At 43.0% G+C, this 27,586-nt stretch overlaps 2 protein-coding genes across 2 annotated transcripts in view; both read left to right on the forward strand.

Annotated features, from left to right (window-relative positions):
- Positions 1 to 981: 981 nt before the first annotated feature.
- MELK (maternal embryonic leucine zipper kinase) overlaps positions 982 to 27,586 on the forward strand; it is a gene marked incomplete at its 5' end in the record, with an annotated part of 37,936 nt that continues 11,331 nt past the window's right edge. The window contains 10 exons of the mRNA XM_081318424.1: positions 982 to 1,045; positions 7,679 to 7,764; positions 9,140 to 9,256; positions 11,032 to 11,175; positions 12,178 to 12,246; positions 13,707 to 13,799; positions 15,996 to 16,094; positions 21,984 to 22,052; positions 22,877 to 22,975; positions 24,423 to 24,509. Coding sequence (XP_081174550.1) covers positions 982 to 1,045; positions 7,679 to 7,764; positions 9,140 to 9,256; positions 11,032 to 11,175; positions 12,178 to 12,246; positions 13,707 to 13,799; positions 15,996 to 16,094; positions 21,984 to 22,052; positions 22,877 to 22,975; positions 24,423 to 24,509 — 927 coding nt within the window. The remainder of the gene's footprint in view (positions 1,046 to 7,678; positions 7,765 to 9,139; positions 9,257 to 11,031; positions 11,176 to 12,177; positions 12,247 to 13,706; positions 13,800 to 15,995; positions 16,095 to 21,983; positions 22,053 to 22,876; positions 22,976 to 24,422; positions 24,510 to 27,586) is intronic.
- On the forward strand, positions 2,543 to 3,289 carry LOC308663407 (exosome complex component RRP41-like; the record flags this gene model as incomplete). Its single annotated transcript, XM_081319788.1, is given in 2 exon segments — positions 2,543 to 3,189; positions 3,192 to 3,289. Coding segments are annotated over 2 exon segments (732 nt in total). The 5' UTR covers positions 2,543 to 2,555.

The raw sequence follows: 27,586 nt of genomic DNA on the forward strand, positions 1-27,586 counted from the left end.
GGTGTCAACAATTAATTTGATTACAAATTCATACTTTTCTATGATGTTTCCTGAATAACACAGAGCAAGAGCAAAATGAGACTGAATCCACATTTACACCAAACTGCCATATACTTCATACATACTGAATTCACATAATATATTAAATTAAAACCAAAGTCCAATAGATATATACTGTAAAACTCTGGATAACCACTCGATGTCAGCAAACTATAGCAGGTTTACCACAATGACACTAACATTACTAGATGTGGCTTCATCCATTTTCATGGGTTAGCTTTATGTACGTGTGAGGACCACTAGAATTCAATTTACCTGGGTGAACAGGGCTGCGGTTTATTGTAACCTTAGTGTTTCAAAACTTATATAAGCATACAAATTTTCCATAAAGAATTTATATGAAGAAAGCATATAACATTGACAACTTTTCTGAGCTATTTGGTGAAATGGACTGAAGGTAGAAAGATCTGAGTAAATTGCTACTGTTTATTCCCTAAGTATAATTCATGCTGAGGATTCTGAATATGAATTTACTGGCAAAATAATGGTTTTCCAATTACTTTATTCTCATGTTGCCAACTAATAAGTGGTAGTATAAATATAACACTTCTTCATTTCTTTCTAATCAATATAATCAAAAATCCCCTTTGTTCCAAGCATATTTTCCAGTTCTTGCCCAGATAGACCTTTGCCAGACAAAACTGGAGCCTCGGATGAAGTGGTAAACTAGATTCTCTGAATTAAATCAAGTAGGATAAATGGTATATAACCAAGAAGGAGCCTTGATTATCTGTTCTCTATAACATTACAGAAAACTGCTTTGTTCTTTGAATTATGTTACTCTGAGGAGCTTTACGGACACAGATTTAAACATTTTGAAATATTTGTTAGTTGTCTGGTGATATTTTTTTGTTGTTAATTCAGCTCATGATTATTTGGTGTTTTGTTGTGTGCTTCCAGAAAACGCTTTTCCATTTCAATATGGCTGTAGATGACTATGAGGAACTTCTCAAATACTATGAAATTCATGAAACTATTGGAACAGGTATGGTCCACAATGTTTCAGATAGATGTAGGAAATATACTGATCTCAGACCCATGTATGAATTTCAAAGTAGAACTATTTAAACTTTGCTAGTTTACTATTCTACTATATGTCTCCAATATGTATACATTAAAAACACTTTAGGTGATTATTGCAACGCTTTAGCTTTATTTTCAGATTTATTGCAGTTTCTAGATATATTAGCTTATAAGCTGGCCCTACATTGTTCCATTAAACAAAGCAAACTGGTGATTATTCCTAAGAAAAAACATCTACATTTTAATATTTCTCTAGTAATACTGCCTAGATCTTCAGTCTTACCATTTTTCAACGTTTTCATATGTAGATTTCTGTATGGACATTTATAACATTTCAATTTAAAACCCATAGCCAAACCTTGAGTGCAGTGAATGCAGTGAAATTTCATTTTAATGTATGCTGATTAGGGTACATTTAAAGTGACAATAAAGTTTTTATTTTATTTCATCCGAAATCACCACTTCTATTTTAATTCTATTCAGTGTACTGGAAACACCTTCTTTAGCTCTGTTCATCCCTAAACATTTTTTTTATATCCATCAAAATGTTCCTACATTTTCTCTGTCTTTTAAAAAGATTAATCATTCCTTGCTCTCTTTGACTAGTCTTTGCAATATATTTTTCTGTGTACTCATTTGTTATGTATGTAATTTCCTGCCAGCTGTCAGAACCTACCGTATTTTCCGGCGTATAAGGCGACCCGGCGTATAAGACGACCCCCTACTTTTCATGTTAAATTATAGGGTTTGGGCTAATAACTCAATATTTCACTTCCTGGCACACAATCTGCATATTAACAACTCGTTAATAAATAAAAGAGGTAAACTTCGTGACCCTCCCAGCCCGTGCATAAAACAGAAATGAAAAGGCTTAAGCCTTTCCGTTCCCAAATACCAAGGTTTCCCCCGAGTTTTGCGCGGTTAAACAAACGGCATTTGCGTATTAATGTTTCTCCACGGAGCACAAAATTCGCCCGAATTAAGGAAAGTGGGGAGCTAAAGAATGTGGGGCTACAGGGAATACCTCTGGCACGACAGGCAACCCTGGGAAACACGAGGACTGTAGCGGCACGCTCAGTTTGCACAATCCGATCCAGAAAGCGCCCGGAGGCTCCTTCGTTACTTCTAACTGCAGAACGTCTCCACGTCCTGCCCGCCTTGCCTTTTAAACCCCGCCCCCTTTTCCCCTGTAACGTTTCTCTGCTCTGCCTGCTCTGTGATTTGCCCAGCTTTGCTCCTTCCCCGCCAAATGGGCGCCTCGCCTTCTTTTCTCTGAGCTCTCTCGCCTGGTGCGCTGCTGCTCTCAGTTCCGGGCAAGGGGCTGCAGACAAGAGGCGCTCCATCTCTCTTTCCCCCCACCCTCCCGCCGCCCAAAACCCGAAGATTGATTGGCAGACTCACCACGCTGGCGGCGGCAAGGGACTCAAGAAAACTTCCTGTCGGCGGGGCAGGCCGGGAAGCGCTGGGCGGGAATGGCGGGGCTGGAGCTCCTGTCCGAGCAGGGCTACTGCGTGGACGGGCGGCGCGCCGGCGAGCTCCGGCAGATCCGTGCCCGCATGGGCGTCTTCGCGCAGGCCGACGGCTCCGCCTACCTGGAGCAGGGCAACACCAAGGCGCTGGCCGTTGTCTACGGGCCCCACGAGGCGCGTGGCTTTCGGGGCAAGGCGCCGCCGGACCAGGCGCTGGTCAACTGCCAGTTCAGCATGGCCACCTTCAGCACGGGCGAGCGCAAGCGGCGGCCCCACGGCGACCGCAAGTCCAGCGAGATGATGCTGCACCTGAAGCAGACCTTCGAGGCCGCCATCCTCACGCAGCTCTTCCCGCGCTCCCAGATCGACGTCTACGTGCAGATCTTGCAGGCGGACGGCGGGAACTACTGCGCCTCGGTGAACGCCGCCACCCTCACGGTGATCGACGCCGGGATCCCGCTGCGCGACTACGTCTGCGCCAGTTCCGTGGGCTTCGTGGAGGACAGCCCGCTGGCCGACCTGAACTACATCGAGGAGGCGGCCGGGGGCCCGCAGCTGGCGCTGGCGCTGCTGCCCAAGGCCGACCAGATCGCCCTGCTGGAGATGAACGGCCGGCTGCACGAGGACCACCTGGAACGGCCGAGGCCGCCCGCAAGGCCTGTAGGGACGTCCACGCCGTGCTGGACCGGGTGGTGCGCGAGCACCTGCGCGAAGGAGCGGCTCTCCCGGGGAACTGAAGCCGAGGGGCTCCCCTGGACTGCAGCCCGCCGCCTCGCCTCGGGCCGCTTCGGACCGCCCGGGGCTTTGTATGCCTGTCTCGAACACGCGCCTTCAAATAAACGTCTGGAATGAAGAAAACTTCCTGTCGCTGGGGAAGGACGACAAAGTCACCCCCGGCAGCGGCTGCCCGAGACGACGGGTGCGGGCTAGTCCCGTTCCTCTCATCAGGGACCTGTCAGCCAGCATTGGAGGCGCTAGCACGGCCAGTCCTAGAGAAAGCAACGGCAGCAGCTGCAGTAGCCGCCCCAGAAGCTGACGAGAGATTGCCCTCCATCACCCGTTCGCCGTTCGCCGTCAGCCGCTTTACCACGGGTCGCCATGCCTACCTCCATTCACCCAGCGATCCCGCCGCCCAGCAGAAAAGAGAAAAGATCCGAAGGTTTTTTTCTGGCGTATAAGACGACCCGGCGTATAAGACGACCCCCCAACTTTTGAGGTGATTTTCATGGCTTAAAAAGTCGTCTTATACGCCGGAAAATACGGTATACATTTTAAATACATATCCTCTCACAATTATACACTTGGGCTCAACATTTTTACAAGAGAGAGGTGATATTTGTCGTCTAGGTACACAGAGAGATTCCCCCAGCCCTCCTTTCATGGAGATTGGAAAAAAAAATGTTTTATTTCCTTTAAAACAACGCAGAAATTACTGGATGGAGGCTGGAAACAAGCGGAGTGCAAGATCTTCCCAAACATCCTAGAACCCAAAGCAGGAATCTCAAGAAGAGTTTTGGGAAGACAAGAAATATTAAACAGCAAAGGGAACATCTATTTGAAAAAGCCATTATTTCTTCAGAAATTGGTTATAAGCCTTATGAGGTCTTTATACTTAGAATTTAGATTCTTTTTTTGCATTATGCTAAGACTAAGATTCTTTAATTGGCTGCATAATAGGAAACTGGGTTTTTAATGTCAACCTTGACTCACACTTCATGTATGTGATCCAGTATCTAATCTTCGTTTTCTCTTTAATATTAGTTTGCTGTAATTATAATAATAAAGAATCTTTTGTACTTTTAACTGGAATTTTGGGTTGGGGAAATAGTATTTTTAGTAGCTTGGTATTACTTAAGCTCCATTCAGGGTATTACAATACAGTCTTAAGGTCTGTTCAGAGTATTGTGCGTTGTATTTTCCTTTTTAATTAAAGATTAGTTAATTGTCTGATAACCTGACTTCAATATTGAATATTTTTAGTTAATATTTCTCTTTTTAAAAAAAACATTTTATTGTATTTATTTTTGTGTAATTGGAGAAGAGGGGAGTTGACTGCACAAGTAGAGTGCAAACCTTTTCCCTTTACACACTAGTGCTTGAGAGAGGACATCGGATGAGGTTCCTTTAGAAGATGGTTTATGGCAGTGGAAACTACCACATCACCAATCTAAAATAGTAGGCAGATAGAGCTCATTTAACAAACTTAATTGGGATTGACAATTTCATCAGTAAGCAAAGGAGTTGCTAAGTGGGAAATCACTCGATCGCAACTGTGCCTACTAGCTGAAAAGAGACAAGACTACTCAGTTTTACACCTTTAACCTTTGTTTCCCTCCTAATCACTCCTCTGCACTTTGGAATGCTCCAGTGCCCGTTTACAGTCTTGTACACACTGTAAACAATGTGATTGCACCCAGCAGCATGTGGCTGAGAGCCACAGTTACACACTATGTAAACAGATTATACTATGCAACAGTAGTCTCTTGAAATTGTTTCTCCAATCTCTCCACTCTGGGGGAGGGGTGAGAAAACAAGCAAGTGATTTCTGTAGGCAGTCTCTCCTTTGCCTGACCCTTTCCCATTGTCGGTGCAATAGCATCACTTGTGAGGTGCTGAAGAACAAGCAGCTTACTTTCTTGAAATCCCTCTCGATCTCTGCTCTGGGGTGTCGGGGCGGGGGGGAGAGTCAGGCAAATGAGAGGTTGCTTTTTCTCTATCCCCCACCATAGAGCAGACACATTGGAGAGAAAGAGATCTCAAGAGAGTAAGCTGTTTGCTCTTCTACACATTGAAAGCAACATGATTGTGCTGACAGCCTAGGTCTGGGAGCCACAGGCACACTACACAAACACCTTACGGTACTATCTTGAACATTTTTCTCTAATCTCTCTGCTCTGCAGGAGAGGAGAGCAAGTGAATTCTGTAGGCAGTCACCCCTTTGCCTGACCTTTTCCTGCTGCTGGCGGAATCACATTGCTTTCAGTGTGTAGAAGAGCAAACAGTTCACACCATTGAAATATCTTCTCCAATAATTCTGTTCTGCAAAAGAGGGAGGAAAAAAAACCCCACTAGTTAGGTAGAGGACAATGCATACTGGCTGTAATAGCGATCATATGACTGAGAGGGCTGTAGAAGGTCAGTCACAAATTGGCAGTAAAGTTATTTTTTCAGCACCATTGTAAGTTCCACCAGTCGCTGAAGGAGTGGTTGGTGATCAAGGACTATCAGTAAAGACCCAAAAAAGCCTCTGGAAGAGGTGATTTGAGACCTCTAGTCTTCTACCTTTCAGACTCTGCTCTTTTGGTATGTTATACGGTATATTTCTTCCACCTTTTTCTGCAGCAAAATTCTCTTAATGTGCATTTTTCCATAGCTTATTTCATTCCCTCAAATGCATTTTTCTAGATTTCCCATTAATGTAACATCACAGTCTTTAATGACATTCCACAGCACAATTCTTTTAAAATTTTTCCAACCAGTTTCTGCATTCTCCCTTTGGAAAACTGTCTTCTAATATGATTTTACACATGATTCATACATTTTTCTTCCTGCCATCATTTTGCTTTCATGCCCATTTCTTTCAATTCTTAGTTTTCCATGCCTTTCCCCCCCCCCGCCCCTGCAAATGCACTTGACACCACCAAAAGTAGACTTTCCCATATCTGAAGCCTCTCGTAACCCTTGGCACCTTCAGTAATTCTCTTTCATCAACAACAATCTTGCTTTTAGATTTATATTCCTTCTGTTGCTCTGTTTGTATGAATGGGTTTATGGTTAAATCATGATTTTAAAACAGACCTTTTTCTAAAGAAACTTATGAGTGACATTATCTATTCCTTTCACTGAGCAGGATATTTTTTTCTCCTGTGTGGCATTCACTCAGAATGTTGCGTAACTATCTCCAAGCACATCTCTGCTGCTTTCATTATCACTGCTCACTAGAACGTAATGTGCAACTATCGCCCATCTATGGATTCCTACTTTTATGTGCGCTCACAACATCTACATAATCATTCATATTTTATTGATAAATAGTTCAGTCCTTTCATTCATGAATAAAACTTCACCTTCATTTTCCTGCACTCACAACTCCATCTTACATAATAATCAGTCTGTCTTTCTTCAGATGTTTCATTACCCAAACTAGGTACCATCCTCTCCTTTTTCTTAGTTTCACAGATATTGTGAATGTTTCTGATCTCTTGCTTTCCAAATTCCAAGATGCTTTGGCCTTTCTCAAAGAATTGAATTTTGCGAGGGCATTCTAGTGGCAGCAATAGCATCATGCGGGTAACAGGAATAGAATCCTAAGCTTATTACAGGAAGATCTGCTTTGCTATAAGAGTAATCTGCAGATTTAAATATAAGACATTATTATAACATAGAGCAACGATGGCAAACCTTTTAGACCAGGGGTGTCAAACTGCCAGCCCGTGGGCTGGATGCGTCATGTGAAAGCCGCACCCACTCCATTGCCAGCAATGGCAAAACCGTCCTAATACGTTGCACGACATCACGTGACGTCGCGAGTTTGACATGTCTGTTTTAGACACTGAGTGCCCCAAAACCACCACCCCGGCTCCACCCCCTACCGCCACCCCCCCTCCGCAGGGCTACCTACTGCCTCCATAGCCCACCACAGATCACCCAGGCGGCCCTGCAGCGCCATGGCGGCCACACCCTCCGCCTGCACCCTGCAGCATCATCTGCGCATGACGGGGCTCGAGGACGGAGTCTTGTCCCACTGCCCGGCTGCCATGTCTTTGACTGTGCTGCTCTGCATGGGCCATGCCTGGGGAAAACTCTCCGGGGGGGCTGCTGGGGAGGAGGGGGCTGCGTGGGGAGGAGGGGCTGGGGCAATGGCACACGTGCCCACTGGGAGGGCTCTGCGTGCCACCTCTGGCACGCGTGCCATAGGTTAGCCACCACTGAAATACAGGATATACTAGACATATAGCCGAACAGGTGCTTTAAGAGCTCCTTTGTTAAATAGTTACAAGCTGTCCTTGGAGAGGAGGAATGTTGACATAACCAATAATTCTAGCTAGTAATCACTGTAATCAAGGCAGAATTAAATATAAATGCTAATTATGAATCATGGTGGGCTTTTCTTTTCCTTACTGTAGGTGGCTTTGCAAAAGTTAAACTGGCTCGTCACTTACTTACTGGTGAACAAGTTGCCATAAAAATAATGGACAAGCTGACTCTGGGGGTGAGTTTCTAAGAAACGTAATATTAGTTTTATATGTACAAATACTGCTTCTAATCATACAGCTCATTAATTGGAAGTTGTTAAAGTGGTTTTTGGCCTAAATGATTTGGAACCTTAAGGAATTTGGAATATAATAAAATCTCTTGGGCCACATTTTGCATTAACTGAGACCTAACATTTGGCATTCCGTTAATGATATTTAGACAATAATGCTAGTTGGATACCTGCTAATGGTAGAATTGTATGTTGGATACAAAAGGTAAACTACTATAATCCAAAGGTCAGATCGTCCACCTCTAAAGACTTGATAGACTAGATATGATAATGAGTTTCAGACCAAGGAATTCTTTCTCTGAAAGATGAAATATGCCGGGATACTTATTCCATCGGAAACTGAAGTGGTATCCCCAATCTCTCTTCCTAAATGAAGCTCTGCCTTCAGAAAATATTCTCTCTTTTAGTGTCATCAGACTAAGTATTTCAGAATATTTAGCTCCTTTTGGAAACAAGCTGGTCCCAGCAAGATGTAGAATATTAAAGGTCATGATATTTGAGGAAGATGAGCTGGCTCAGCAAGCTAAATTAAGCCCATGGAGAGTTGTGATCCCAGCCATGAGTACTGTATCTAATTCTGCTTAGCTGCTTTCATTAAGCTAGATTGCCTTTATTTCAGATTCTTTCTTCCTATTCTCCTTTTTAAAATTCAGTTGTGGCCCAATACACGGTGATCTTGATAAGTGTTCTTGAAAGTACTTCTAAGAAACATGGTTTGGGTATCTTGACAGCCAAACCTTGTTCTTGATTTAGACCTTTTTGTCCCTCAGGCCAGCATACATTAATTCTGAATTGGGGAACGAGGATTGATCAAATGAAACATGGGCAATGTTTCTCATCACATGCTGTATTTTTTCCTGAAACCATGCACCTGAAGAATGGCACACAAATTGCTCAGAAAAGCTCCTTTCCCCTTGTCTTGACTTTTACCTTTATGTTAGATTAGACAAGTATTTTTCAAACCTGACAATTTTAAGATGTGTGGACCTCTGCCTGGGGAATTTGGGGAATTGAATTTCACACATTTTAAAGTTGTCAAATTTGAAAAATACTCGGTTAGACAGGAGAAAGATAGATGAGACAAATATCACTAAGTATTTATTTTCTGCAGAGAAATTTTCACTAGAACAAAAACTTAAGCAGTTAAAACAGACCTAAAGCTGGACAGAGATTAAAGAACAAAAAAGTTCCTGTGCACATAGAAATATTGGGACACAAAAAGCCAAAAAAAAGAGAGAAAGAAGTAAGCAAATAAATGCTTTCATCTTATTTATTTTGACATAAAATGACCTAGATATGGCATGAATCTTTCATTTGTTAGGATGACTTACCTCGTATAAAAACTGAAATTGAAGCAATGAAGAGCTTAAGCCACCAGAATATCTGCCGTCTGTACCATGTAATTGAGACACCAAAGAAGATCTTTATGGTTTTAGAGGTAAGATATAAAACCTCATACATTTTTACAATTTACATCACAATTCTGTTATACTAGTGGAATTGCTATGGATTCTTGTAGCTGCCTGATGTATTTATAAGTTTCTTTAGCAAACACTGGATTTGTACATCCAAATGTTTCGTAGCAAATAGGAGGCTATTGGGCTTCTGGGTAAGGATTAGACATCCCTGCAAGCTTTTTTTTTTAGAGCGTAAATGACAAGGTATGTATATTTGTTTTAAGTCAATTGTAGGATTCTTACTACAGTGTTTTAAATGTATTCTGAATCTACAGGTCAGCAGCATAGTTGAAAGGGACCCTAGGAGCTGTTAAAAATGTGGTTTGGGTAATAATTGATGGGATTTTTTTTTAATCTGTCATCAGATAGTTTGCTCTGGCAAAAAGATACTCTATTTTTTCTTTTTCTTTTTTTAATAAACAAACACACTGTAAATTTCAATAATTCTATTGGAGTAATTTTTACAAAGGTAGTATCTGCAGTATTTTGCAGAGATTGAATTTAACAAATGTATACACGTTTCCCTGGCAAATATAGAAGTGGATTGGGGTTCCCTACTTCTTACTTTTCAGGAGAGTCTAAAGCCCTTGGATTCCATGGTGGTTTCCTATCCCTGTTCCTAACCAAACTATTTAGCACTTTTTGCAAATCCAACTAGGTTAAAACCAAAATGAATAAGGGAGCAGGAATTACTAATATCATTATAAATTGAATTTATTATCTGGTCTTTCCTCTGAGAGCCAGGTCAGTTGGAATTTGTACCTTGGATATCTCAGTCTTCAGTCTAACACTTACACCATTGTGATAAATTATCTTACCAAAGAACCCAATTGCTAAGTAGAAGGAAGAATTAACAATTATGTCTTTACGGGTGGTTGTGCTCTAATTTTCTTCCTTCAGTAGGCATCTGTTGTTGCTGGGGAAGAGAGAACAGGAAGCTTACCTTTTGGTGTTCAGATTTCCAGATGTTTGGAAGGTCGCTTGTCTTCATGCTTAAATTCTGTGCTGCTCAAACAACATAACAGAATAACAGAGTTGGAAGAGACCTTGGAGGTCTTCTGGTCCAACTCCCTGCTGAAACAGGAAACCTATACCATTTCAGACAAAATGGTTGTTCAATCTTTTCTTTAAAATCTCCACAACTTCTGGAGTCAAGTCATTCCACTGATTAATTGTTCTGTCAGGAAATCTTTCCTCAGTTCAGGGGTAGGCAACTTCGGCTCTTTTATGACTCATGGACTTCAACTCCCAGAATTCCTGAGCCAGCCAAGCTGGCTCAGGAATTCTGGGAATTGAAGTCCATGAGTCATAAAAGAGCCGAGGTTGCCTACCCCTGCCTTAGTTCTAGGCTGGTTTATAAGTGGATGAAGAAAGAAAGCAAAGAATCTATCTGATTTTGCCTTCCATGGAGTTCCCTGGAAAGGATTACTCTGTCTCTTTTGCTGAAAAGGAGCGATATGCTTTTGGCTCTGGGCATGTCCACCATTCATATCAGCTTCACATGCCAATAAGATATAAACCATGACAAATTAATAAGTGGGCTGCATCTCTCAGCTGTCTACCAGAGCTTGGGAAAGAGGTTCTATTAAATGCTGATTGTTTTTCCTGTCTTAAATGTTTTTTTTTGAGAGCTGGTAACATTTCTTTTGTTTCATTTCGTGTTGTTGGGTTTTCTTTTCTTTTTCTTTTTTTTTTTTTGTAATTCCAAGCTAGCCAATTTTTCCCCAAACATGAATGCTTCTTTCCTCCTCTGCAGTACTGCCCTGGAGGAGAGCTCTTTGATTACATAATTGCAAAGGACCGCTTAGCTGAAGATGAAGCCCGTGTCTTTTTCCGTCAGATTGTAGCTGCAATTGCCTACGTACACAGCCAGGGATACGCTCACAGAGACCTCAAACCAGTAAGTGTAGACAGCCGACTGTTCCTGGAATAATAAGCCAAATCTACGTTGGCGCCCAGATGGTCTTCACTGCTGGCTGCTGGTTTTATTTCTGTCAGCCTGCAGCCAAGGAACTACATGACAGATTCAAGCCAGTTTATAAAAAGCCTCACTGCCATCACATCTGTTACTCCTGGGCTGCAGTGGAAATCACAAAATGCCTTCTGAGTTCAAAGCTCTCTGATCTGCCACCCACGGGCCTCCAGGTTTGACTGCCTAGTCCTTCTTATTAAACTTCCAGCTTTTCCTTGGCTTCTCTCTTGCCTGCACTTCTCCATGCCCATTCCTCTTCTTTTCTGCTTCTTTTACTTTCGCTTAGAGCAGACGCGTCAAACTCGCGATGTCGCGTGACGTCGCGCAACATATCGAAGCCTTTTCGCCATTGCCGGCAATGGGGTGGGCGTGGCTTCCGGATGACGCGTCCGGCCTGCGGGCCGGCAGTTTGACGCCCCTGGCTTAGAGCCTAAAAATCTTCTCTCACTTTTTAAACTAGCCCTCTTTTTGCCTTGGTACGTTGTCTTCTCTGCGCGCTTCAAAACTTTTATTTAATTTCCTCTTCTGTTGTTTCCCCAGTCCAGTGTCTGCTTTGTTGTCTCTCCCTAGGGCAGTTTCTCAACCTCAGCAACTTCAAGGTGTGCAAACTTCAAGTCCCAGAATTTCAATTCTGAGAGTTGGAGTCCACGCATCTTAAAGTCGCCAAGGTTAAGAAGCACTGCCCTAGAGAAGGACTCATATTTTATAGACTTCTGACCTTCCAAGACCTCTTCCTACATCTTTACATTCTCTTTTTGCAAGATCTCAAATTTCGGCTAAGCCAGCTGTATTCATGGTATGTATAGGTGTGCATGTGACTGAATTGAAGCTGGAGGCTTCCATGGAAGGAGCTGACTTTGTTGCCTGTAGAATTGCTCTTCTGCTATGCTTCATTGTACTTGTTCTAATCTGTCATTGTTCTTCTTTTAGGAAAACCTGTTGATCGATGCTGAGCATAATTTGAAGTTGATAGACTTTGGGCTCTGTGCAAAACCAAGGGTGAGTGTAAGCTTAATTTTGCTAGAGTTTCTTTGCCAGAAAATAAAAAAGCATCAGACAATATTAGTCTGAATAAGGAGAGAAGTCTGCAATTTCATCTACATACCTGTATTTGCTCATACATTCTGTTTGGATTCTTCTGTCAAGCCTCAAAGAATACCTTTGCTGTGGCATCCATTACTGCTTCTTAGCTTGCCTACATATTCAGGGGGAGAGGAGGGAAGAATGGAATGCAGGCTTCAGACATCGGGCTGCCAAACTGTGAGAACCGAGATCACGCAAGAATTGTTTACTAAGAACTAAAATACTCTCTCGTAATGATTGTCTGACACTTCATTGGACAATGTGACCTGCACTGTTAGCGGGGAGGGAGACGCTATGCTTTTAATATACTGATTTTGGTACCAATTAACCGGAGCTGCCGAAATGATGTGCTCAATCAAGTTTTGCGTTAGAGATTGGATCGTCTCAGCTGTGCTTGCTTTGTTGGGTTCGTCAGTCGGAACCTTTCCTCTTTCCATCATAGCACTCCCACTAATGTTCTCCTGAAGGTCAAGCATCTGTGTGTGACAGAATTTTAGTTTCAACAGAGAATGAGTTTGGCATAACGGTTAAGGCGCCAGGATAGAAACTGTACAATTGTGAGTTCTAGTCCTGCTTTAGGCACAAAGCCAGCTGGGTGACCTTGGGCCAGTCACTTTTTCTCAACCGTCGGAAGCAGGCAAAGGTCATACTACTACTAAATCTTGCCGGGAAAGCTGCAGGGATTTTTCCAAGCAGGGGCCAGCACTGATTTGAAGGCAATAAACAAACAAACAAACAGCTGATCAAATGCCTAATAGCACAATACAATATTGGTTTAGAATATCTGGATCTGGATCTCAATCTTCCAAAGCTTTTTTTCTTCCTTACAGTTTAAATGTATGGTTCAAAAAGGGCCACGGGGTAGTTATAGAAAGCAAAATAAAAACAAATTTCTACCACAATTTCAGTCATACCCACATCTTATTTTTACTCAAATGTAATAAGCATCTTTTTTTAGGGAAAAAAAAACTTGTATTGTTTTCCTATGATGGAATCTTTTCTCCATTCTGAATGCACAAAGTTCAGCGGCATCTAAAAGCCCAACTTGCACAAGCACTAGCTTCTCATTAGCTGAATCTTGGGTTGCATTAAGCACAACATGGTCTCAATTTACGGTTTGAGTCAAAAATGCCATTATTCAAACGCCCACTACATGCAACCTGCTTTTATACCCCACCGTGCATGCCAGATAAAGACAGCAAACAGACTAAAGATAAATTGCGTCGAGCAGTCTTAAGTGTGAGAAGTCACTCTGTTTTTCTCTTAGGAGCTCAAGTGTTTAAGCTGGCAAGATCTTCTAAATTCGGTTTTCCTACAGAGGTGAAGTGCCCATTCTGTGTTACGGATTTTGCTTGTTCTTTTTGTTCCTTTCGTAGGGGGGTCTGGATTACCATCTGAACACATGCTGTGGAAGCCCTGCCTATGCAGCACCAGAGTTAATCCAGGGCAAAGCTTATATTGGCTCAGAGGTATTGTCATAGGTCCTGTGGCCTCTAATTTTTTATCAGCCTCTCGACTGAACTCTTTCAGATTTTCCTCCCAGTTGGCACCACTGTATAGATCTAAGAAGAAGTTTTATGTAGCATTTGAATAAGTCTTCTTTCGTTTTTTTTTTCTTTTCTTATCTTAGTTTCTTTTTATACATATTCAATATTATTAAGGTTTGTTTTATCCTATATAAGCTAGAGAGTGATGGATTTTAGAGTTTATAATTGTTAGTATATGATTGTTTATGATTGCTTTTTTATATATATACCTTGTATTTAGTTCTGGGAAGTCGGGGGGGGGAGGGGGGGAGGAGGGAGGGGGAAGGGGGGATTCTTAAAGGAAAACTGTATTTTAAAACTTTTCAATAAAAAAAAAGATCTAACAATGTATACGTTTTAAAAAGGGATAACCTCAGAAAGCCATGATTATGTAGAGATAGGGTGCTTGTTTCCCCCCCCACACCCCCAAATCTTTTCTTTGGTTACTGGTCACCCTTTTCTGTGCTGCAGCTTTTCTCCCTGTCTTCTCTCCTTCAGTTGGGAACCAGAATTGCTAAGCAAGGGGGGTTAAATGAGTCGTGCTCAGTTCTGTGACCCCGGTTGTTAAGAGAATTACTGCAATTAAGCGAATCACGCTGTCATTTAGCAAATCCAGTCCCCCCCCCCTCCCTTCTCCTCTCCACCTGTGACTTTGCTTGTTGGAAATTGGCTGGGAAGGTCACAACCATCACAAATATATGTTAGTTGCCAAGTGCCTTGAATCTTGATCGCATGACCGTGGGGATTGCTGCAACAGCCGTAAGTGCAAGGGCCTCTTGTAACTCACTTTTTCCAGTGCCATTGTAACTTCAAGTGGCCTCTGAATGAATAGTTTGTAATTTGAGGACTTACCTGTGCTGGAGAGGAGGGCTGACTCAGTTTGCCTTCCCGAAGACCTGAAAGCTCCCCAGCCCCAATGCTCTTTCCTCTGCATTGATCAAACCCATATCTGAAATGCGTCACGAAGGATTTTTAAGAAGCTGCCGTTTCTTCCATTGACTGGAAAAGAAAGAATTTTTCTTTTTTTTTTTGCTAAAAGGGCATGTTCTTGTATAATTTCACTGCTTCCATTTTAGGGATGGAGCTGCTTATATTTTAAAATGCAAGTGTACGTCTATTTACGAAACCATGGCAGACCACGGCTTTTCCTTAGTTTCTCTGCATGCTGTGTGCTAGATCTCTGCTGTGATGGCATGCATAGCTGATAATACTGTAGAGTACTGTGCAAAATCCATCAGGTCTGGAGAGGCTTGGCAGACAACTAGAAGGGTATATGGGTGATGTAAATTAGCTGGAGTGATAGAATTCCTGGTCCTAGAAGACCCTTGCAATTAATGGATTCAGAAATGGATTGGATTCAATCCAAATCTTTGCCTCGTTCTCCTACGGTGTCCTGAAATTAAAGTCCCTTTTGAGAGCGTACGTAAACCTATCGTAAGAGATCCTCCAGTGCTGAGTGGATGTGGAGCCCTCTGGGTTGTTGCAACTGAGGATGGCCACTTCTTCCCCACACTACAGTAGCCATGTGCCTGAGCCCTCCGCGGGTCTTCCTTCTCCACCTTTTCCTAAAGAGGAGAAAGGAGACTGGCAGAGCTGGGAGTGGTTCTGCCGCTGCTGACTGAGGTGATGTCTGACTTGGGACATCGAGTCAGCGGAGGTGATATGGCTGCATTAGCCTTTCCCTCACTTTTCCTTTACCAACTGCTTCTCTTGCCTGTGTCCTTGCCCACAGTTGTGATTTTGGAGCACTTTGGAAACTAGAGAGAAAGGCTGGTTTTGCTGCCTCCCTTCCGAGAATGCGTTGTTTCCCTTCAACGTAACTTTTAGCCTTGTTTCCATGCGGATACTATCAACTGAACTTCAGACAAAAAAAAAACCCTGCTTTTCAACGCTGAGCTTCTATGACACTTTTTTAAAAAATGGCAATAATCCACCTCTCTCCAACTCCAACACTAGAGTCTTCCTGTTCACTGGGATGGCATGCTCGACATATTAAACATAGGGCCCAGAACTGTTCAACCAGTTTGTTTTTCCAGGTTCCTGGTTGAAAATGACCTGAAAGTTTTCAAAACTGTTTCACAATTTAGTGAAATGTGATGATGCTGTGCCTTACTTTTTGTATCACTCTATCTATCTCAGGCAGATATCTGGAGCATGGGAGTCCTTCTGTATGCTCTCCTTTGTGGATTTCTACCATTTGATGATGATAACATGATGGCGCTCTACAAGAAAATTGTGGTACGTATCCCCTTTTCAGGATCCAGTGCTTTCTGTTTAGACCAGGGGTGTCAAACTCAATTTCATTGAGGGCCGCATCAGCATTGCGGTTGCCCTCAGGGGGCCGGGTGGGTATGGCCAGGGTGAGTGTTGCCTACTGGGTGGGCATGGCTAAAGTGCGTATGGCCTACTGCAGGGGTGTCAAACTCAATTTCATTGAGGGCCGCATCAGCATTGGGGTTGCCCTCAGGGGGCCGTGTGGGTGTGGCCTGGGAGGGCGTGGCCTACTGGGTGGGCGTGGCTAGAGTGCGTATGGCCTACTGGGTGGGCATGGCCAGCTCTACATCGTTCGCATGAAGGGTGCCTATGGGGCCCTGGGCAGGAGTGGGACAGATCTGAGGGTCTCTGGCAGAAGGAGGATCTCTGGGCCAGGGCCAAGGCAGTGGGGGCCATTCCCTCACTGTTTCCAGGATGTCTTCGCGGGCCAAATGAAACCACTTTGCGGGCCGCATCCGGCCCCCGGGCCTTGTGTTTGACATGTCTGGCCTACTGGGTGAGCATGGCCAGCTCTACATCGTTCGCATCAAGGGTGCCTATGAGGGCCTGGGCAGGAGTGGGACAGATCTGAGGGTCTGGTGGAAGGAGGGTCTCTGGGCCAGGGCCAAGGCAGTGGGGGGCCATTCGCTCACTGTTTCCAGGATGGCTTCGCGGGCCACATGAAACCACTTCGCGGGCTGGATCCGGCCCCCGGGCCTTGTGTTTGACATGTCTGGCTTAGACACAGATTTATGGAGATTTTGTGGGAGAGATCTGTTTCCAGAAGGACAGTTCTAGGCGTCTTTGCACTTGCTGATCTTACAAAAAGTTGCTTGGAAGCTCCATAGTGCAAAAACTGGAATCATCTTAAAACTAAAATGCTAGTGTTGTCTTACTACTCCAAGGTCGTAATAACATTTTAGCACGAGAAGTTCAAATGATCTGTCTCCTCTTCTCTCTCCTCTTGGTGAGAGGTAGGGGTTACAAACACCCACATAATCAAATTTGCTTTGGACAGTTTCTTCTCTTGCACCCTGGCCTGGTGTGTAATTCCATCTTTTTTTCTTGTAATATGTCTTGCCTTTTTCTGGGGGTTATCGAGAAATGGAATGAAATGAAGGATAATAGCCTCCTGTAGAGTGGAAAACCTGGTTATTTCTAGACACTGCAGGGTGTTTTTTTAACCTGTCTCTTTTCCTATCCCCCACCTGCCTGTAGGAAACAAAGATATCCTGGGAAAACAGGCAAAGCTCAGTATTAAAAGACATTAGATTGGGTAGCACGCTGACTATCAGTTGGGATCAATTTTGGGGAGGAAAAGATGCTGAAATGCATTCAGATTCAACCACTTAAAAATGAAGCAGCTATGACTGGGTCCAAATCATATGCCTTGCATGTCTCTTCATTTGCTGTACATCCTGTGATCCATATGTGCAGTTGCCTGGATGCTTCGGTTAGTAGTTTCAGCTTCAGCCGAACAATCAAGAGTTCCAGCCGGTGTAGTCATGTATAGCACAGGTCCCCAACCTTTTGGGCACCGGGGACCGGTCCTGTGGAGAGAGTTTTTTCTGTGAATCAGAGGGTGCGTGGTTTCGTGTGCTGCCTGCATCTTGCGGATGGGGCTTTGCTTGCTTGTGCGGACCAGTTGCCGGCATACCGCGGCCTGGTACTGGCCCACGGACCAGGGATTGGGAACCCCTGATGTATAGTAGTAACTTATTATCCGAAGTATTCTTTGTGTTGTTCCTCAATAAGTCCCTTTGGCGGGCAGATCACATGCTGTGGATGCCGATAGTCTCCAGTTCTCTCCCAGAATCATTTGTAATATAGGTAGTCCTTGTTCTGTACCAACCTACTACCGGCCCTGCAGAAAAGGCAGGGACAACCCCTTTACAAAACGGCAAGAGGCTGGAACTAAGCCTGCCAAATTTATTAACATAAAACAGAGCAAACACGAACCATGAAACAGGAGCTATTCAGACGGTTGCCTTCAGCAAACCAGCCCTCCCACACATTCCCCTTTTAAACAGTTCAGGGCGTGACTTCTCTCTGCCTCCTTCCGAGGTGCCCCATTGCCTTCCTCTGTTTACTCCTGCTTGACTGCCTCCTGCGTCGGGCGTCCTTGAACAGGGCCAGCTGTGGGTCATCTTCATCCATGCTGTCAGGCTCACACAGCTGGGTCTGTGTCGTAACCAGATGGGAGGGGCCTGGCTGAGGGCTCTGCGGAGCCTCAAGGCTATCCTCAGCAAGCTCTCCAACACCCCCCTCCTCCTCCTCTGAATCGTCCGACCCAACTGCCGAACCCACAGGCTGACCCTGAATCACAACAGTCCTTGACTTACAACAGTTCGTTTAGTGACTGTTTGAAGTCACAACGGCACTGGGGAAAAATGAACTCCTGGCCGTTTTTCACACTTTTGACTATTACAGCATCTCCATGGTCACATGATCAAAAGTCAGACTCTTGACAGCTGACTCGTGTTCATGACAGTTGCAGTGTCCCAGGGTCATGTGATCATCTTTTGCAATATTCCGAGAAGCAAAGCCAGTAGGGAAGCCAGAATCGCTTAATAACTGTGTTACTAATTTAACAACTGCAGTTATTTACTTAACAACTGTAGCAACAAAGCTTATAAAATGGGGCAAAACTCACTTAACAACCGCCTTGCTTAGCAAAAGAAATTTTGGGCTCCATTGTGATGATAAGTCAAGGCCTGCCTATCTCTGGAAGACCTTAGACCAGGGCTTTTCAACCTTTTCACCCATTGTACCACTTTTAGGATATGGCAACATCCGAGTACCACCAGTCGTCTAGCAAGGTGTCAAAAACTTGATGACCAAAAAAAAAAAAAAAAGGAAAAAAGTGATGAAGTACAGGTAGTCCTCGGCTTACAACAGTTCGCTTAGTGACTGTACAAAGTTACAATGGCACTGAAAAAAGTGCTCCCCAAGCCACAGCCGAGCAAGATACCTGCCTGCCCACCCAGCGGCGCTCTTCCTCCTGTCCGAGGTTTTCATTGTTGTGATGATTGGCGGTGGGGTGGGGGATGTTTGGTTTTTATTTTGCTGGGTGGTTGCAGTAGGTTTTGGTCACTTCACATGACCCTGGGACACTGTGACCGTCATAAATACGAATCAGTTGCCAAGCATCCGAATGTAAATCACAAGACCCTGGAGATGCTGCAACATTCCAGCTGATTGGCGCTTCTTCTGGGCTCAGCAGAAGCGCCAGGATCAGCACCAAGCTCCAGCTGGAGCCTGGCGCTGATCCTGGCGCTTCCGCTGAGCCCTGACAGCCTGCAGCTCCAGCCATCTCTCGCTCAGGCTTGTGCGGTGCTATCACATTCCCCTCCCCCACTACCACTTTTGTAGGATGGTCGCGTACCACCTGCTAGGTGCCAATGCACCACAGGTGGTACCCGTACCACTGGTTGAAAAGCCCTGCCTTAGACTACACTTAGTCCTTGAATTATGACTACAATTGAGCTCAAAATTTAGGTTGCTAAGCAAGGCGGTTAAGTGAATTTTGCCCCACTTTACAACCTTTTTGCCGCCGTTGTTAAGTGAACCACTGCAGTTGTTAATGGAATCGTGCGATCGTTAAGCGAATCTGGCTTCCCCCGTGGCCTTTGTTTGTCAGAAGCTACCTGGGAAAGTTACAAATGGCGATTACATGACCTTGGGACAGTATAACTGTAATAAATACATACCAGTTGCCAAGCTCCAGAATTTTGATTATGTGACCATGGGGATGCTGCAACAGTTGTGAGAAAACTGGTCATAACTTTTTTCAGTGCCACTGTAACTTTGAACTGTACCTAAACAAATGGTTGTACGTCAAGGACTAGCTGTAGCTTCCTGGGGCTTACTGTATTCAATAACCCCCAATTACTGAATTCATACATTCGGTATATGCTTTAGTATAAACATTACCTGCTTCACAAGAATGGTGACTGGTTTTGTATATGATGCTAAACCAAAACAACAAAAGCCTATTAAGACTTAACGTAGCCAGGCATTGCAAGAGGAAGGCTGTGTTAGTCTATGGCAGCCAACAGTCGAGACAGTCTGATTGACAAGTTTTATGAAAAGGCCTGAGCTTTTGTGAAATTATCTGCTTGTGCCTTTTAGTAAAATGTATTAGTCTGAAAAAGATGTTATGAGATTCTTTCTGATTCATAGCTAGATAGCATCCTATATTCCGTAGTATAAGAAATATCCCAGGTTCTGAGATTTATGTCAACATGTTCTCCACATATCAGACCCAGATCTGCTCATACTTAAGCACTAACTAACTCAAAAGTACAGCAGCCTTATCCATCTTAACTCATCTGGATGGCAAGCGAAAAAGAGAATTCTTATAGTAATAAAAAAGACAACAATGAGTTCAAAACAGCAAAAATCCTTTTCTATATCATGTTAAATACATTTGTGGAAGATCCTGGAGAAATAAAATTTGATGATAATTTTACAGAAGCCAAAATATGATATTTGTTTCTGTTCTCATAAACTGTTGACAAGTCTAAACCAGTAAAAAGAAACAAATGGAGGTATATTATGGTTGTTCGGTAAATTAATGGGAAAACACAGTTAAATTTTCTGTGGTTTTTTTTAAACGTAGCCATCTTTCATCTTTCAAAATACAGACTGCAATGCATCGTTAACTTTTGTTATTTTTTATAAAGCATTTTACATGTGTATGTGTGTACGTACATACACAAACAGAAAGGAAAATTAATTTTAAAAATGTAAAAGGAGAATACAAGTTTAAAAAGTCCAGACTTGTTTTCCTATCTCCACTCTTTCCGAGTATCTCTTTTGCACCCAGTTTCTTAGCTCACTTTTATACTTTTCCCTAACTCTGCTGAATTATGCCAACAACTTAGATATTTGGAGATTAAATCAGAAAAAGGCCAGACTGTGCTTTCTATGTCAGAAGATTTTAGAGCAGAATGATTGATCAATAAGCAGTTTGAAAACAATGCAGTAGTAATTAGAAACCGGCATGGATTTTAACCAATAAATTCTTTCATTGTTTAACTGGGCATCTTTTTCTGTTGCTTTAGGACAGACATGTCAAACACAAGGCCCGGGGGCCAGATCCGGCGAAGTGGTTTCATGTGGCCCGTGAAGCCATCCTGGAAACAGTGAGGGAACGGCCCCCACTGCCTTGGCCCTGGGCCAGAGACCCTCCTTCTGCCAGAGACCCTCAGATCTGTCCCACTCCTGCCCAGGTCCCCATAGGCACCCTTGATGCGAACGATGTAGAGCTGGCCACGCCCACCCAGTAGGCCATATGCACTCTAGCCACGCCCACCCAGTAGGCCACGCCCACCCAGGCCATACCCACCCAGCCCCCTGAGGGCAACCGCAATGCTGATGTGGCCCTCAATGAAATTGAGTTTGACACCCCTGCTTTTGGAAATGCAGTAGACATAGGATGTCTTTAGCAAAGTATTTGACAAAATACTCTGTGAGATTCTCATTAGCAAACTAGCTATGGGCTCGATGGTGTGGCAATTAAGTAGAAACATAGCTTGTTCACATAGGACTTAAAAGAGTGCTCATCGGTTATTTCTTTTCTGAAGCTGGGGGATCAGGCAGGGTGCTTTCAAACCTTATTATGGGCCTAATGCTCTTTTAACTCATTTATTTGTAGCTAAGGATCAATACGTAAGGTCCATGAGAGAGAAAAGTCAATAAAATGAAAATAAGTAACAATCTCCAATGTGTGTGGGTCTGCCCAATTGCACTCAGTGTTAACATATTTAAATGATGTTAAAGAAGAAGTAAAGGGAACGCTCATGAATTTGTGAATGATGTAAAATTGGAAAAACAGTTCATGCAACTGTAATGTCTTTTTTTTTCCTACAGAGGGGGAAATATGATGTCCCCAAATGGCTTTCACCTGGCAGTATCCTGCTTCTGCAACAGATGTTGCAGGTAAGCCTCAGACCCAAGAAAAGGTCTCACTTGGATCACAGACACATCCATACTTAGTTGAACTCTTCCACTCTGCTTCTGTCAATCTTTTTTTACAATGATCCCCTTCCATTGTTCTGTTAATCTACAGCTAGTATTGAGGTCCTCTGCCTTTGAATATGAAAGTTCTATTACACTATTGTAGCTAAAAGTCAGCAGACCTATTTCCCGTACAGTTGTTCAACTTGCTCAGATAGAATAATTTGCCTCAAAGAGCAAAACCATTCAGTGGCCTCAAGAATAAGTGCTATAATGCCTGAAAAACTATGGATGCTGATCTTAACAGCACCGACTTCTCTTAGTTGCTGATCAGTGCGGTGACATCTTTTCTAATCCCTATACAGGTAGTCCTCATGTTATGACCACAATTGAGCCCAGAATTTATGTTGCTAAGTGAGAAATTTGTTAAGTGAGTTTTGCCCCATGTTACGACTTTTCTTGCTGCAGTTCTTGAGTGAATCACTGCAGTTGTTAAATTAGTAACACGGTTGTTAAGTGAATGGCTTCCCTATTGACTTGGCTTGTCAGAAGGTCGTAAAAGCTGATCACACGACCACGGCCACCGTCATAAATATGAACCAGTTATCAAGCATCCGAATGTAAATCACATGACTATGGGGATGTTGTAGCTATAGCTTAAGTGTGATAAATGGTCATAAGTCAATTTTTTTCAGTGTTGCCGTAACTTGAATGGTCACTAAACAAACTGTTGTAAATCAGACTACTTGTATATGTCTCTATCAGTTGTTTATATTTTAACTTGTATTTCTTTTCTTGACCACTAGGTGGACCCAAAGAAACGGATTATGGTGAAGCATCTTTTAAATCATCCCTGGCTCATGCAGGGCTATTCCTTTGCTGTCCTGTGGCAAAGTAAATATCCTGTGAGTTGATTAATTTTACATTAATGAGAGCATATCTAGGAAAACCTAGGTTGATGTGATTAGTCAATACTTTAATCACCAATTGCAAAGGAAACTATTACTATTAAAAATTCTTAGATTAAGAATGTAAACATTCTGAATAACATGATAGGTACCATGCTATTCTTGTATGGAAAATTCTCTGCTAAACAATCTTGTACCTCTGAGTTTGTAGGGCAAAATCAGGAGACACCATTATTCTACCAGTTGCTATTACAATCTCAAAATGTACATGACACTCGGATTTTGGGAAGAGCAATATAAAGTACTCACTTCAGCTAAAGCTTTCTTTTATATCTAGTACTAGACTGTTTAATATAATTTAAAAGCTATTCAATACCAATCAAACTGGGCAGTTGTCAAAATATATGTTTTTCCCAGTGAACATTTCCCTGGCCCTGATTCTCTGAAGACATAATTGCTAGGAAACTGCCTTCCATTCCAGATTAGACTGCTTGGCCTGCATTATCTATTCTGATTAACACACATTATTCTGGGCAGTAAGCACAGATCTTAAGGCTTTCAGAAGACTGTGGGGTGAGTCATTTGGTTACGCCACTTGAAATTAAGGACTTTATCCTACTGCTGTCCTGTGCGCTCTCCCCCCCCAAACTCCAGTGTTTACCTCCTCTTACCTGTCAGAACTGGCATTCTTGGCTTTCTCTAACTCTCCCACTCCAAATACACCCCCACCCAAAAAAACCCATGTATGTTTGGACACAGGCTGAACACATGTTTCAGTCCAGGCACAGATAACTAAAAGCGAATTGTTCCATGCACAAAATGTTTTGCACTTCCATGTTTAGAACATAAGTACTCTAGTTTTCTGGTTTTGCGGACCGGGGTGGGGAGAGGGAATTATGCTGCACAAATGGCCAGCAAGCGTGTGCACATGCATGCAGCTCCATTTGCATGAGTGGCGTGCACACATGCCTGCCACTCAGCTAATGGAGCATGCACACATGTACTCTCCCATTTCTCACACAACTGAGGATATGTGTGCGTATGCTCACCGGCTGTTTCCGTGGCCCAATTGCAAACCCCTCTGGAGACACTAGTGGACCACGGCCCACAGGTTGGGGACTCCTGCTCTAGTATGAAAATAACTTGGATAATTGTTCTGAGAATCAGTGCATCTAATATTCATCTTCTCTTCTACATGAGAAATGGATTAAATGGAAAACCAATACTTCCTGCTATCCATTAAGTTTCACTCTTTCTCAGTTGTGGAACTTTTTAGTTTACTTTGTGCTTACCTACAAGTATTTAAATTGATTTTGTTTCGATGCATTAGCAGCTCTGTTTCTTTGTTCTCATTTGCTGTATTTGGTGTCGGTTTTTTTTTAAAAAAAGCTTTTATATTTACAAATCTTAATTGCAATGTATAAATGTTTGTTTCCCCGCCCAGCTTGGGTGCCTTGATGAAGATTGCATAACAGAACTTTCTGTGTTTCACAAATGTAGCAGAGAAAGAATGGCGGAAGTAATCTCAGAGGTAATGTTTGTTTTTAATAACTGTTGGAGAGTCTAGGAGAGTAAAAATGCATTTGTTCATGTACATAAAGCTTGATACTCAGAGCTGACATATTAGATTAAACATGTAAATATATTTGTGACTGTAAATACTTAATTATAGGAGCCTTTTCTGGGTGTTCCGAAAACATAGGATGTTCCGTATAGACTGACTCATGATTTTCAAAGAGTACCCTTAGAAACTTGTTTGGGGATCCCCCAAGTCGCCTGTTAAAAATCCATTTATTGGGCACAGCAACTGGGTGGAAAGTTTGGAGTCCATTTCAGATTGCATTCTTTGCTCCGCAGATCAGTATTGAAATTAAAGGCTCCAACAAGGAATTTAAGCATCTGGGATTAGTTCCTTCTTCCACGAACAGCTTCTGGTCCACTCTCTACTCTGCTTTTGTTCTTTTTGTAGGTATCTCCAAACAGCCACATTCTGAGTAGGTTACAGCAGGGGTCCCCAACCCGTGGCCTATTCACAGCCAGGCTGTGTGAGCGGTGGGCTGGTGCACACGCAGCCCGACTCATGCAGGCAGCTGGAGCTTGCAGCCCCACCTGCATCAGCAGCCAGCCCTTGAAGTCCTGCCCCCACGAGCAGCAGGCGCCCGCTGCTCACACAAATGAAGCTGTGTGCGCTCATACCTACCCCACACACAAAACCACCCCTTCTTCCCCCCCCTCCCCCCCTGCCAGGCCATCAACCCGGAAAGGTTAGGGAACGTTGGTTTACAGCTCTTAGATTACAATATTAAGATTACAACAGTATGAACACAGCAACCATAACCTGTAAGCCAAAACCAAAGTTTATTAAACCACACAGAGTCATTCTGATTGCAGCAGCATAGAAACATGTTTACAAATGCCATGGTCTTTCTCCCTACATATTCAGGCCTCACTTCCCTTGGAAGGAACATCATAATCCTGTTTCCTCCCCCATTCAATGATGGGAAAGCCAGACTATTATTGCCGTGTGAAATCCTGGTAGAAAATGGGGTAGGCTATTCTAGAGGTGGCAGGGCCACCACCAACCAAGCTCACCCTTGGGATTCTGGTGATAGCCGTCCTTCAGAGGTGGAACCTATAACATGCCCTTCAACTATCTCAGTGAAAGGGAAAATTCTATCCAGTGTAGACAATCTTAAAGATATCCAGCAACTAAGTTATGTATAACTTTAAAGGTAATGACCAGAACTTTGAATTGCACTCAGAAGCTAATTAGCTTCGCAATTGAAGCAGTTACTGCAGAAAAGGTGTCAGGTGGGCAAACTAACCGAGCCCATAACTACCCAAGTGTGCTGCATTATGGGCCAGCATAGCTTCCAAATGGTCCTCAAGGGCGGTCTCATGTAGAGCAGGTTGCCATAATCCATCTGTAAACCCATCAGGTTTTCACCTGAACCAGAACATTGCAATTTAAACCAATCATGGCCTAGCTGGCTTGATACAGTCTGTTGTGAGTTCCAGGCTGCAGGCCAGACATTCACATCTGGCTATCTTACAGTCCAGACAGGTACAGACAGACATAGAATTCACATTTTCATGAAATAGGTAGTTTCTCTTTCATGTATACAGAAAGCTGCCCCAGCCCCTTCCTCTATTTTGGGTATGGAAAAAGCAAGACAGAAGTTGCTGGACCAAAGGTAGATTAAGAGGAGATTAACATTGTTTCCAAGAGTCTCAGATTAGACTTTGGAATTTAAGGGGAAAAAATCCAGGAAGATTCAAGAAGAGGAACATATGCTTGAGGTAGGACTTCTGAAGGAAAAGAAAAGGAATTGGTTTGGGTATCTGTGTTCTAAAAGTCTCCGATCATTTCCCTGCGCAAGCTCAGTAATTGTATGAACTTCGGCCTTATGCATCAAGTAATAATTCCTCTTTTCTGTGATTTGAAATAATAATTAAAATCCCACTCAAAAATCTTTACGTTGAAGTATTTTTTATTTGTAGCCAGCACCATCTTGTGGCCTGCCTAGAGCATTGTCTTTTCTTTTACAATTCTCTTTTAAAACTGCTTTTCCCCCTATGGTCTGGACTGCTCTATTTATTTCCCTCAACCAGGAATACTGGTTTAATGTCTAAAACTTAAAATAGTGGCACAGTTTCTGCTAAACTTTAGATGTATATAATGTTTGATTTTGTTTTTGATGGGGCTGAGCCTCGTGTATTGACAATGTATGCCCAAGAGATAGTGCTAAGGTCTCTTTTCTCTTCTCTTCTCTTCATCTTAATCACCAGAAAGAGTATACCACGCTAGGCTTAAGTGGGTAGATGCCTCTGGAGGGGGCTCTAGAAATTAAATTGAGGAATTAACAAGCCCCTCCCACTAAGAGAGTCAGATGTGTGAAGAGCCAGATGGTTTTTATTTTATGATCTGAACTGTGGCTTCCATAACAGAGTCCCTGTTGTATTTTTGGGTACATACATTAGATGAAGTAATGGCACATTGCACTTTGTCTCATAAAGAATTGACCTCTAACGTACCTCTGGATACACCTTGGGCCTTTGGTCCTTGTTAGCAAGAACCAGCATCATTTCTTCATCTACCAACAATCGGATCTGACCACCTACCTCACTTTCCTTTGCTAGAATGAGGCTCAATATAGCCTTATCACCAATTTCAGAGACGTTTGACCAGAATCTCAAGCTGATGTTTCTTTGTTTGTTTGTTTATGGAATGTGTCTTGCATGGAACAACTTTCTATGGAAATAAAAAAATGACTGTTTATCTGCATGAGGAAATAAATTGTGAAGCTATATAAAGGTACTTAAATTATCCACATTGTCAAGGACAAGATTCCTTGAACTCGATTACCATTGGAAATGAAATATCCACATGGCAAATATTTTTGAGACCTTATTTGAAGATGAAATTCATTGGCACACCCCCCCAAAAATTGTTTAGCTCCCTTGTTATAATTGAATTATTCAATTTATGAAGTGTAAAATACAAATGTTTCAATTTTATTTTATTTTATTACTTTTTGGTCCAATCGACAGTCCAAGACATTAGATTCTGCTACCGTAAAGCAACATACACATTACCATGTTTTCCCG

The sequence above is a fragment of the Vipera berus genome (genome assembly GCF_964194415.1).
Source record: "Vipera berus genome assembly, chromosome: 2".
Taxonomy (NCBI): Eukaryota; Metazoa; Chordata; class Lepidosauria; order Squamata; family Viperidae; genus Vipera; species Vipera berus.